Source organism: Triticum urartu, chromosome 4A (assembly GCF_056163025.1).
Source record: "Triticum urartu cultivar PI428250 chromosome 4A, HENAU_Tu73, whole genome shotgun sequence".
NCBI lineage: Eukaryota > Viridiplantae > Streptophyta > Magnoliopsida > Poales > Poaceae > Triticum > Triticum urartu.
In genome coordinates, this window is record NC_141876.1 from 477,776,868 (window position 1) to 477,790,554 (window position 13,687).

Here is a 13,687-nt window from a genome sequence, read left to right on the forward strand (position 1 = left end):
CCAACAAAAATAGTGACACTGAAGAGACAGTTGCTGTCGAAGCTAATGCTATCTGTATTTCTGCAGCGGCCATGGGTGACATCTTCGATCCGGCAGCAACCACCATGAAACTGAGAGTTCGTCTGCAAGGTCAGTCGCTGGTTTTCCTGGTAGATTCAGGCAGCACACACTCGTTTTTGGACTGCACTGTAGCAGTTGCTCTCCAGGGTGTTACCCAAATGCCAGTAAGTATGGTTAAGGTAGCCAATGGCAGTTTGGTCCCTTGAACTCAGCAGTTGCGGATGGACTTTGGTCTTGTGCTGGACATGAGTTTACCAGTAGTTTCAGAGTTTTTCGTTTGGGATCCTATGATGGCATCTTAGGCCTGGATTGGTTAGCTGCCCAGAGTCCGAGTGGGTTGACTGGGCTGAAAACTGGCTGTCATTTCAGTTAGAGGCAACTTAACATTGTTGGGCCAGGATGCTATTCCTCAAGTGTATGCACTAGTAGAGCTGTCAGCATTGTTGGTGACTGAAAATACAACCATGTCTGAACTACCTTGTGAAATTCAAGAGTTACAGGCCAAATTTGCTCATGTCTTTGAAGCTCCCGCTGGCCTTCCTCCAAGAACAAAGTATGACCATACAATTCCTTTGGTCCCTGGAGCCCAACCTGTTTCCAGCAGGCCCTATAGAATTGCCCCTGCTCTGAAAGATGAAATGGAGAAGCAAGTCCAAGAAATGCTTGCATCTGGAGTGATCAGGCCAAGCAACAGTGCTTCCCGGGTCATGCTTAACGGCATGCCAGGACCTTCGATATGGCACAAGGAAGGGCTGCGACAGGGCGACTCCTTGTCCCCACAGCTGTTCGTGCTCGCGGTCGACACACTAGGCCGGCTGATTTTCGTGCGCCCACGAGACCGGCATCCTCAGGCCGCTGCACCCGCGTCATCTGATTCCGGCTATATCTCTATACGCCGACAACGTCATGCTCTTCTGCCACGCCACAGAGAGCGACATGACCGTCGTCAAGGAAATCCTTGACCTGTTCGGAAGAGCGTCGGGCCTCAAGGTGAACTACACCAAGAGCTCCGCCACCGTCCTGCACTGAGACCAGACCACCCACGAGACCATTCCCAGCTTGGGATGTGCTACTGCCGGGCTCCCGGTCACCTACCTCGGCATACCTCTGACGGTGCGTCGCCCTTCCGCGGGACAGCTGCAGCCCCTCGTTGACAAGGTCACTGGACACCTACCCACCTGGAAAGCGTGGCTGATGAACCAGGCCGGCAGGCTGGCCCTGGTCAAGTCCGTCCTCTGCGCCATCCCGGTGCACCAGCTGCTTGCTTTCGCCCCCCCCCCCCCCGGCGAAGAAGACGCTGCAGCAGCTCGTGAAGATCCAGCGTGGCTTCCTCTAGGCCGGACGAGCCGCCGCCAACGACGGGCACTGCCACGTTAACTGGCGTCGTATCAGTCACCCCCTCGCGCTGGGCGGCCTCGAGGTCCATGACCTGGAGCGGACTGGCCTCGCGCTTAGACTGAGGTGGCTTTGGCTCTCGCGCACAGACGTGGAGCGCACCTGGCAGGGCTTGGACCTCCAGTTCTCAAGCAGCGAGCGCGCCTTGTTCTTCGCCTCCACATACATGTCCATCGGCAATGGCATGAACGCCCTGTTCTGGGAGGATCGATGGCTCAACGGGCGCTCGGTTGGCGAGCTCATGCCGCTGCTATACAAATGCATCAACAAGCGCCGACGCAAAGTGAGAACGGTGGCCGAAGGTCTGAACGGCAACACCTGGGCCCGAGACATCGAAGGCGTCCTTGGCATCCATGAGATTGGTCAGTACCTGCAACTTTGGCAGCTCACGCAGCAGGTCACCCTCCACAACGCCCCTGATCGCCTGATATGGAAGTGGACGGCGAGTGGCACATACACAGCGCGGTCTTGCTACGAGGCCACCTTCCAGGGATCCCTACAGTCCTACTCTTGGAAGCTGATCTGGAAGGCTTGGGCCCCCTCTCAGGTCAAATTCTTCCATTGGCTCGCCGACTTGGATCGATGTTGGACTGCTGACTGGCTGGCCCGCCACGGACTGCAGCACCATCCGCGCTGCCTGCTTTGCGTCCAAGAGCCTGAAATGATGCAACACCTCATGCTCCACTGCCCCTTCTCCAGGCAGGCATGGCACGAGACTCTTGCATGGCTACGCATACCGGCACCAACCCCCAACCAGGAAGCTTCTCTCATGGATTGGTGGCAGCACGCCAGGGACGGCACTCCGCACGCCCAACGCCAGGCCCTGTAATCTGCGGCACTACTCGTACCTTGGTTGGTCTGGAAGCATAGGAATAGCTATGTATTCAACAACGCGACGCCCTCCCTAGGCACTCTGGTAGATCGGATTAAGGAGGAGGCCGGCTCCTGGGCCAAAGCAGGAGCTACAGGTCTTAGAGTAGTCCTGCCCCCCTCATGGGATGTGCATTGAGCATTGTATTCATCTGTTGTTTAACCGTCCTAGGACGACTGTAACAATCCCCCCACCTTTTCAATGAAAAGAAACGCAAAGGTCTTCTGCGTTTTCTCGAAGAAAAAAAAAAGCAACAGTGTTTTTTCTTCTCCAATGATCCTTGTGCAAAAGAAGGACAAGACTTGGGAGGCGTGTGTTTGATTACAGAAAACTGAATGCTATTACAGTTAAGAGCAAATATCCTATTCCTGTTATTGATGAGTTACTAGATGAGCTGGCAGGCTCCAGTTGGTTTTCAAAGTTGGATCTTAGAGCTGGCTACCACCAGATCAGACTGGCCCCAGGAGAAGAACACAAAACTGCATTCCAAGCTCACATTGGTCATTTTGAATTCCTGGTACTATCATTTGGCCTCACCGGAGGACCCAATACCTTCAATTTTGCTATGAATGATACTTTGGCACCCTGCCTCAGGAAATATGCTTTGGTCTTCTTTGACGATATCTTAGTTTTTAGTGCTTCTTATGCACAACATTTGCAGTATTTGGCAGAAGTGTTGCGGTTATTGCTCAAACATTAATGGCAAGTTAAACTATCTAAATGTGCTTTTGCAGACTCAAATTGGCTATCTGGGACACATAATCAGTGGACAAGGAATGGCTACTGACCCCTCTAAGATATCTGCTATCAAGGAATGGCCAGTACCTGTGTCTGCCAAGGAAGTGAGAGGATTTTTGGGCCTTGCTGGTTATTATAGGAAATTTATTTCCCATTATGGCATGTTGAGAAAGCCATTGACAAATCTTTTGAAGAAGGGGGTACCATTTCATTGGACACACAATGAACAACAAGCATTTGTGCTACTGAAGCAAGCTTTGGTTTCAGCTCCTGTTCTGGCACTGCCAAATTTCTCCAAGAAATTTATTGTGGAAACTGATGCCAGTGATGTCAGAATTGGAGCAGTGCTTATGCCGGAGGGACACCCCATTGCTTATGTCAGTAGAGCCCTTGGGCCCAGGAATCACACTGTCAGTTTATGAAAAAGAATACTTAGCAATTCTTTGAGCAGTTGAACAAGTACTTACAACTATCTGAATTTGTCATCAGAACTGACCAACGCAGTTTAGCTTGTCTGTCTGCGCAAAGATTACATACCAGGTGGCAGCAAAAAAGCACTAACTAAACTGTTGGGGCTGCAGTATTCCATTGAATATAAGAAAGGTGTGGAAAATAGTGCTGCTGACTCTCTGTCCAGGAGACCCTCTAGTGCCAGTGACACATTGCCATAACTACAGCACATCTCTTCTGCACAACCTGCTTGGCTCGAGGAAGTTCTTCAGAGTTATGTGCATGACCCATTTGCTTCCGACTTACTGCAACGCCTGTCAGTGTATCCTGTATACAGTGACAAATTTTCTCTTGAAGCTGGGGTTCTCAGGCAAGGAAATTATGTCTGGCTTGGCTGTGATCCAACTCTCCACAGCAAGGTTTGTGCTGCTTTCCATGACAGTCCCTTGGGTGGCCATTCTGGCTTCACTGTAACTTACAGACACATCAGGCAGCTGTTTCGTTGGAAGGGGATAAGAGGATTCATCAAATCCTACGTGCAGCGTTGTCTAATTTGCCAACAGGACAAACCCAAACGGATTCCAACCCAGGTTTGCTTCAACCCTCCTTACCTTGGGAGATGGTCACGATGGACTTTTGTTGAGGGCCTGCCTCCATCTGATCGTTACAACTGTTTGTTGGTGATCATTGACAAGCTCTCCAAGTACGGGCATTTTATTCCTCTGCATCACCCATTTTTGGCTGAGACTGTGGCTGATGCATTTCTGAACTCTGTCTACAAACTGCATGGTATGCCCCTCTCCATTGTTTCTGACCGTGATCGGATTTTTACAAGCAAGTTCTGGAGTGAGCTGTTCCAAAAATCTGGCATACTGCTTCGAATGAGTTCTGCTCGCCATCCCCAGTCCGAGGGGCAAACTGAACGCGTCAATCAGCAAGTGGAGTGCTTCTTGCGCTGTTTTGTCAGTGGGCATCCGTCTCGTTGGGCAAAATGGATTCCACTGTGTTAATTCTGGTATAACACCAATTGGCACTCAGCTACGGGTAAAACACCATTTGAGATCATGTATAGGCATTGCCAGCGTCATTTTGGTCTGTCAGTTGACGATGCTATTTAGTCCGCTGATCTGCAACAGTGGCTTATTGACCGCACTGTGGTCATGGATTCAGCTAAACAACATTTGCTCCGTGCCCAACAACGTATGAAGATCCAAGCTGATAAACATCGTTCTGATCGCATCTTCTTTTTTTTGCGACTTTGAAGTGGGCGACAAGGTATTCCTCAAGCTTCAACCCTACCTCCAGTCGTCAGTGGCACCAAGAGCAAACCATAAGCTGGCGTTCAAGTTTTATGGGCCGTTCAAGATTGTTGAGCGCGTTGGTGAAGGGGCTTGCCGATTGGACCTGTCGCCAGCAAGCAAAGTACACCCCGTGTTTCATGTGTCGCTGCTCAAGAGGATGCTTGCACCTGACGATCAGCTCCAGTTTCCAGAGCAAGTTTTGCAGCAACGGGTGGTTCGTCGAGGCTCCGATTCCATCCTCCAAGTCCTAGTCAAATGAAATGCTTCGCCAGTGGATATGGCAACGTGGGAAGACAAGATTACACTACAGCTAAAGTTTCCCCGGGCACCGGCTTGGGGTCAAGCCGTGTCTAACGGAGGAGGGATTGTCAGCGACCAGGGCGAGCACCAAGGAGTTCAAACAGAAGCACGGCCCAAGAGGCAGCCTCGCTTACCCGCTCGGCTTGCTGGGCCGGAGTGGGCCCAGATCTGCGTGTGTAGTTATACCTGGGAATAGATAGGATTCGGTGGCGGCTGGCAAAACTGTTAGTGGGTGTGTGGCGTGCGTGACTTATAAGCGAAGACCTCCCTCCTCCGAAATCCTCCTCTGTAATTCGAATTTCGCCATGAATGGAGCTCGATCCATTAACTAGTCCTCACAGACCTATTCTTGGACAACACCTGACTTCTCTACATCTGAAGCGTATTCAGTTTTATGGACCAAGAGACCGTGTTACCCTATGCAGCACCGATACGGATACGTGTAGTATCATTATCAGGCCGATACTGATACGTAAATTCGGCATGTTTAAAATGCACCAATGTGGGGGTACCTTTTACTATTTCTTTAGTCACTAATAAATATGTGTGGTTGCTAGGACAGCAGATTACCTTGCTGCCCTCTTTCCCTGATCATACCGAAGCAGCTCCAAACCTCCAAGTCGCCAACATCTAATGCTGAATTGCTGATGCCCTATTCAAACTCAAAACTCCAAAAGGATAGAATGTTAATAAGCGTACAGTGTGAATACCGTTAAATTAATAATGAAGCAACACATCAGTACATCACCTTTGCAGGTTTGAAGCATTGATCTGGACCCCAAGCTCCCTTTTCCATGTAGCAACAGCTAACAACAAACAAGTGTCAAACAATGGTCAAACTTGCAAAAAATTGCCAAGGCAGGGTAGCAACAAGACAACAATTGAACATTATGAAGTTCAATATTAGAGAATACATAGCACAGGTGGCAGTTCAGTATTTAGATAGCAGATAGCTTAAGTTTCCGAGGCATTACTAGCATTTGAGTGATTGGAAATCATGTTGCCAAAAGAAGCTTAAGGTTTTCTTCTTGCTGCTTTTACATTACAGGCTGAACACAAGAGAGATTATTCAGAGGAAAAACTTTTCCTGCCTGACTCTTCGTGAGCAAGCACAACTGAAACCAGAGATCACCTTTCCTTCCACTGCCAATTTGCCAATGAATGCTGGAAATATGTAACATGCTTCACAGAAATACATAAATATACGCAGTAGGAATTCCTACTGCTGGTCATTAAAAAATCATAGCTATAGAGTTAATAGCATTGTCCAAAAGAAAAATTGAAGATATACAATACTCCCTCTGTATCAAAATATAAGACGTTTTTTGATACAAGGTAAGTATCAAAAAACGTCTTATATTTTGATACAGAGGAGTAGAAAAGTTCAGTAGCTCAAATTACACACTTCCTATTGAAGGAACCCCTGCCGGCTGCCTCTACCTTGAAGCCGCCAACTTCCCTGGGCAAGGTGCTCAAGCGCAACTCATTCGGGAGGCAAAGGGGGTTGTTCCTTTTACCTGTCCATTGCGGAACGAGAGAAGATGTGCAGGAACGATGCTGCACCCACACCCAAAGTGGGGCAAGTCACACGAGGTCGCTCTTGCCGCTCAAAGATGGTTACACATAGTAGACAATGATTCTGCTGAGGTGGGTTGTAGTTGGTGCCGCATTGTCTCCTTGATGCAGATGAAGGCAGGGAGAGTAACTGTCATATTCTAAGTTGGGGATTACGTTTGTCCAGGGGACCATTAATGCTTAGGGAATATTTGGTTCATAGCCACACCTAGCCAAACTTTGCACATGCTGACTTTGCCACGCTTTATCTACTAACTATGACAAGTATAAAAGATGTTGATGGGTAGTCCTAAACTATGAGGAGGTATACCATAAAAAACGTATGATGACCACATCGACCTATGAGTAACTAGGGTTCCCGGGGCCCCCGCACATAGCCATGATAGGTAGGTACTCCGAAGAGATTATAACAAGTGAGGTATGCTGCAAAGGAAGTGTGGCATACCACGGTTGTAGCAGTAAAAATAAACAGTACCCTTCCGAACTGCCATACCTCTGGCAAAGTTCGACAAGGTGTGGCTATGAAAACATGCCGTGAGCATCAACAGTGAGTGCTAGACCGTTGGAACCTGGAAATTTGGGTTGGCAATGCAGATTGGGCTAGCATATGAGATTGCAAGCTCTAAAGAACGTACCAAGAACACATGGGTGAAGTTCTCATTTTTTGTAGCCCACGTATACCTATACATGCAGCATACCTACTAAATACCAGGTTCCACATAAAAATTGTTATCAAGTGTCTTGCACACCCATGGTTATTCTAGCCCATGTCCCTCCACCACTGAGCCCAACTAGTCCACCCAGTTCAGTTGATGAAGCCAGTTGGTGGTGGCTGGGTGACTGAAAAACCAGTGATCAATAAGACTGTCTCTATAAAAACGATTTTAAGTTCTCAATGTAGAGCAGCACCGGTTCTTCATAGAAGTCTTTCTTTGCAGCGGTAGCGTTGCATATCTTGAACATGCAAAATGCGAAGATCATGAACGATATTTCTTGTACAGTTAGATAATTGAAGCATCTTTTCAGGAGAGATTACAACTGAAGGAGGAGTCTAGACCCCTCTTCTTAGTTGGGCCAATCCTACCACCTAATTCTCACTCTGACCAGATCTCTTTTCGATCTGAAAACTGTAGGGGAGGCCGGCGAGTCCCAGACAGTAAACTTGACCAGTTCTTGTGCACATAGTGAATTGCTGACTAGTTGGTAGTCCTATGTGGCAAGATTTAACTACCCTATTTTACCTGAAGAAAATCACTCATAAATAGTCCACTTTCTTTTGTCATGAAGCATGCACCAGGAAAAGGATTTCTCTTCGAAACTAAATAATTGAAGCACTGCCATTCTTATGTAAGCGAGACATATGAGTTTTGGTTGACTTCTACCCCTTTCAGCGTTTTAGTATTCCATGCGTCTCTATTTACATCGCACCCTCATCATGATTAAACTTTGACCATCATTTTTTAATCTATGATATGCTAATTAAATATCATAAAAATTATACCATTGGAAATTACTCTTAATATGGATTGAATGGTATAATTGTTGTAACACAGAGCCCAAGTTTTGTTAGTCAAAGTTGGACCTCAGAACATATGTGCACCATGTAAATGGGGTCAGAGGGAGTACACCTTAAGATGTACCTGAAACATAACCGAATTTATTAGGCATGCACAAATATGGTAGTTAACTCCTATTATGAGTTTTATGGTTGACTTGTACCCCTTTCATAGTTTTAGTACATCTTTGAGGTGTACCTGGAATGGAATGGAATTTATTAGACATGCACATGTAAATAAAGTTAAGCACAAACACATTTTAATTAAGAAACAAGCTGAACATAACTTAGTTTACATGGTATGTGCTTGTCAGTGAACAAAGGTCTAATTCTTAGTCCACATGAACACATGCATGTACCAAACACCATCTTGTGAAGATATCTTAGACATTTTGTGAAGATGATTTTGGATAGAAAATTATAGTAAGATTAATATTAAATGCACCCAACTGTCATGTTCTCGACATGTACATGGACATAAGAGTCCAAAATAAATGTAGGGGATAGAAGAACCTCATAAAAGCGGTTACTTAAAGCTAAAAAGTTACAGCATTAACTCTCCCATTTTACAATTTGTTTTACCATCTTATTTAAACGAATCGATAATGCACAGAACTCAAACTAAGTGATTCATATAACGACTCCAGTCTAAACTAGATGTCTTGCAGATACATGAAAATTCAGTTTCCCAAGTTCATATGCTCATGTTAATCTTTTCCAAAAAAACACAAACATGTTTTTTTGCCGGACATGGTGCGAAGTGCAATATTACTGAGCAGAACATGATGCGGAGTGAAAACTCTTACATAACCTACTATGGTGACACAAGTTGCAAACTACCTGGTGTAAGGTGCTATTTGCTCTGAAGTTGCATCAGTAGCAAAGTAAAGGCTCTACAATGGTGTGTTCATGGAGCTAGAATGGAATTTATGTTAATGAGATGAAGAGAATAACATGTATGAAAGAAATGTTATAGCCAATTTCATCTTTTCCTCCCAAGTTCTAAAAGCAAAAGCAACAGTGGGAAAAGTGAATTGCAGTCTTGATTACGTCAATGGATAGCTACCATGAGATGAAAATTGTCACGGTGAAACAGATGGAGCACATTCAAAATCAAACCATTTAGGTACGGAACTAGAGGTGGGAGCACTAAGCTGGATGAACGCAGGAAGAGATCCTCTGTGTGGCTTCCAGCTGCTTCATCTGCATCCCAACAAGACGATTAACCACTGCATAAGGTTCATACACGCATTAGAGAGAAGCAGGTAGAGAGGAGGGGCTCTGCCTGTATCTTCCTCCACCTATTGGAACAATCTTCCGGATTCCAGCTTCTGAAATTCCCGTCCCTGGTAAATGCACGACAGCACAAGGAGCAAGTAGACGTGATTAGCTGAATCACACGTGTTCATGAGTGCGCTGACGCCAGTGGGCTCTCGTCGAGGGCGCGGTCGCGCAATGCGCCGAACACCTTGCGGGCGCGGTGGACATGCCAACGCCCACCGCCCGGTTGCATCGCGACTGAGGAGAACGGAGCCGAGATCTCCTCGGCGACCTCGTCTCGCGGTTCCCCGCATATGCAGCTGACGGCGACGAGGCGGGAGATGTATGATGTGGCCAGACAGGGGAGGCCGGCGGCGGTCTGGAACGGTGGGGGCACGACGAGAAGTCTCGCTAGCCCAACCAGGCCAGCGCGGGCAATGGAACCGTCGCCGAGGGCCTGTAAGGTGCATACCGTACGCGGGGTGCCCGGCGCCTGACGCGGATGGGGCCGCGGCGCACGGTGACGGCGCCGGCGGAGGCACGAGCGAACTTGGGCCAGGCTAGCTGCTGGAGCGGAACTCCGCGGCCCTATTGAATACGGAACGCTGGCGCAAAAAACATAGCTCGGGCAAGACATGGCTGACAAGACACCGAGGCGCCTAAGCTCCGACTAAAATCAGCGTCACTGTAATGTCCAGTGTTCATTCCGAGTTCAATTGTGAGAGTTAGGAACATTCTACGATCCGCACGGCCATTCACAAATTAGCAGAAGGTAATGAATTTACTCAGTTGCTGATGGAGTACAGAGCCAGTACAGACTGATGAACAAACAACAACAAACCGGACTCAAAACACTGACACGAGAGACTCAAAACACTGACTGCAACATTGGACCATTCGCACGCACAGACGGCCGGACTCTTCTTGATTTTATTTCATCACGACGACCGGGGGGAGACTCCACACCACTGCTCTGCATCCCATTTCATCGCTCTAGCCGGAGATCTGGATGGACTTGACCTCGGGCTTCTTGGCCTCCTCCTTGGGCACGGTGACGGTGAGCACGCCGTTCTCCATGGACGCCTTCACCTGCTCCGCCTTGGCGTTCTCCGGGAGCCGGAACCTGCGCAGGAACTTGCCGCTGCTGCGCTCCACGCGGTGCCAGGTGTCGGTCTTCTCCTCCTGCTCCTTGTTCCGCTCGCCGCTGATCTGGAGGATGTTGCCGTCCTCCACCTCCACCTTCACCTCCTCCTTCTTCAGTCCCGGCACGTCCGCCTTGAACACGTGCGCCTCGGGCGTCTCCTTCCAGTCGATGCGCGCGCCCGCGAAGGCCGCCGTGTCCGAGGAGGTGCGCGGGACGAGGCTGCCGCTGCTGTTGCTGCCGGAGCCGAAAGGGAAGCCGTCGAAGGGGTCGAAGAAGTCGAGGGAGAAGGGGTCGAACACGTTGCTGCGACGGATCAGCGACATTGTCGGTCGTATCGGTGGGGATTCGAGATGCTGGTGGAAGGAATCGACGATTTGGCTGGTGTTGGAAGCGGAAGGGTGATCGATTGATTTCTGGGAGCTCTTTGATCGGTGCTCTTTCTGGGAGTATATCCTGTCGAGCGGCACGGGGGAGAATTTATAGTAGAGAGCTAGGGATGATACGGCGGAGAAGGAGAAAGCACGCTTCTGGAGATTTCTCTCGTCTTCCCGTGAAGACCCGAGGTCACTGGACTGTGTTCGTCGGTTGGGCCGGAATTGGGTTGGTCCCGTATCGTGGTCTTGTGGAGAAGACACCAGCAGCTTCTGGACTCTGCATTTGATTTGCGCTGATCCTTTTTCTTTTTTTCGGGAAAAATGCACTGATCCTTATTTTTAAAAGTGTGACTATGTCAGGTAGCAGCATATTTGAAGATGATTCTTCAGTTAACTGTGTCATTTCGACACTTAGCGGTTCAGCTGATTCAATAGTCCAAGGAACTCCTCAAGTTACTTTCGTCGCCCACCGTTAGATATATTTTTCCGTTAGAATCACTGTTCAAGTTCCTGTTGTTACCGCGAGGCGTTCACCTACTTAACAATCGGGTTGTGGCTGAGTTGGGTATCGAATATTCCTGAATTCTCCTAAGGGATGAACCCTAAACTTATATGGCTTCGTCGATGGCAATACATCTCCCCGATCGGGGCCTCTTTCCTTGACAATTCTCAAAATTCGTCCATACAATCTTCTCCTCTGCATCTGTAGAATAGCCAGGATCTGACAAATTGGTAATCAGAGCATTGGTTCCTCGGTAGCTTTCGATCGGATCAAAATTTTCCACGAGAGGTTAGAACACCCACCCAATTCCCTCCCTGATGTCGTGATGATGGTGATTGGCGGCGATTGAGGCGCGAGGTGAGGGCGTGCCTTCACTGACGCGTCAGGCAGCGGCGGATCCAAGGCGGCGCAGGAGGCGGTGATCGTTCGGGTACAGATCAGTAGCGCGGAGTGGTTGTGCTGGATCCCCTCCAGCAAGGTAAAATCCCACGTCCTTCGCTGATCCGTGTACCTTGGTGGCGTGGAGCTTTGGCGGCGGCAGGATCTGGATTGGAGAGGCTGGTTGCCGCATCTGCGGTGGTAAAATTCCCCTTCTCTTCTCTGGCTCAAGGAGATGGGACGCGCTAAGGCAATCGATGAGGCCGATTTGCAGGAGGTGTTATCTCTGCGGGATGATTTTGGCACTTTGCAGCAGGACAGTGCATCCATGCGCAATGAAGTGTCCAAGTTACAGGAAGATGTCTAGTCTATCAGTTTCAAACAAGGAGAGATTGCTCTGCAAGTTGGAGGGATTGAAAAAGCTGTGTTAGATCTGGGAAAGCGGTTATCCACTATGAGTTCAGTCTTACAAAAACGGGTGGCTCCATCTGGTTCAGGAACAATGACTGAGAAACAACCTGGAGTGGAAAATATTGTGAGATCACCTACACTGCTACAGCAACAGCAGGAAAGACCACCTAGCAAAACTGAACAATTGAGGCAGCAACTAGAAGCTGAGAAAGAGAAAACCAGACAACTGGAAGAGTTGCACATGCAGAGATTACCTCCAATCAGAACTGGTAGAACTACAGTACCTCCTGGGTATGCAGTTCAACATAATTTAGAAACAACAAGTGCAATGGGTACCCCAGTCACTCAAAGAAGAGGAGGACACACACCTGCATTTCAGCAGTACCAGCAGCCAACTAGAGACATGCAATTGTGGCAAGGTTACTTCAGGACCTATGAGCAAGATATGCAAGCACAATTTATGAAAGCAGTAACAAAAGGCCCTGGGATGGATTTTCCTAGATTCTCTGGTGAAGACCATGTAGGGTGGATTAGACAGTGCAACAAATACTTCCAAATGGCAGGAGCAACTGAGGAGTATAAGGTTTCACTTTCACAAATGTATATGACAGGGGATGCTGATGTGTGGCTCAGGAGATCTGGCCTACTCAAGAAACAGTTGTCATGGCAGGAATTTGGGAAAGAAATTATCAAGAGATTTTTCCCCAAGGCTCCTATGACCTCATTGAGCAGTTCACTTCTCTGAAACAAGGCAGCAACACTGTGTTAGAGTACACCAAATCATTTGAGGAGGATTTAATGGCTGAACTTCAAGAAGATAATCCTACATTATCTGAACTGTGGTTTGTGAGATGCTATGTTAATGGGCTGAGAGAGGGAATTAAGTACCAGCTGAGAGTTTTAAGACCAACCTCACTAACTGATGCTTATTGTTTAGCCAAGGAGATTGAACCCTGTCACCCTCCTCCTGTGTCTCATGACAAGAAAACTACAATCCCTTACAACAACTATTGGCAGAAAAATGCAGTGCCCACAGCAGCAAAACAAGTGCTCAATACTACAACAGCACCAACTACTAGTAACACAAACAACTGAAAATGTTAACAATAACATTCAGAGAAGCAGGAAAGTTGGTGAGTGTTGGAGATGTGGAGATAAATGGTTTCATGGCCACAAATGCACTTTAGTACCTAATGTGCACATGCTGCAACAAGAAGTGGAAGAAAATGGTCCATATGAAGCTGAAGCTGATCAACAAGACATGTCAGAAGAAGGAACAAAGCAAAAAGAGCAAGCAATGTCTATTTCTGCACATGCTATGGGCCAACAGTTGGTTGTACAATCCCCTACAATGATTGTGTATGTGAATGGAA

General features: G+C 47.9%; 1 protein-coding gene and 1 pseudogene across 1 annotated transcript; one reads left to right on the forward strand and one right to left on the reverse strand.

Moving 5' to 3' along the window:
• Positions 1 to 10,267: 10,267 nt before the first annotated feature.
• On the reverse strand, positions 10,268 to 11,246 carry LOC125552186 (17.9 kDa class I heat shock protein). Its single transcript, XM_048715665.2, has one exon. The coding sequence runs from the start codon at positions 10,970 to 10,972 to the stop codon at positions 10,499 to 10,501; it is 474 nt and encodes a 157-aa protein (XP_048571622.1). The 5' UTR covers positions 10,973 to 11,246; the 3' UTR covers positions 10,268 to 10,498.
• Positions 11,247 to 12,138: 892 nt separating this feature from the next.
• Positions 12,139 to 13,409, forward strand: LOC147976221 (uncharacterized; annotated as a pseudogene).
• The last annotated feature ends 278 nt before the right edge of the window (positions 13,410 to 13,687 follow it).

What these genes read in the sequence shown, in the direction of transcription:
- LOC125552186 (XM_048715665.2), bottom strand. Translation starts at nt 10,972, where the DNA reads ATGTCGCTGATCCGTCGCAGCAACGTGTTCGACCCCTTCTCCCTCGAC.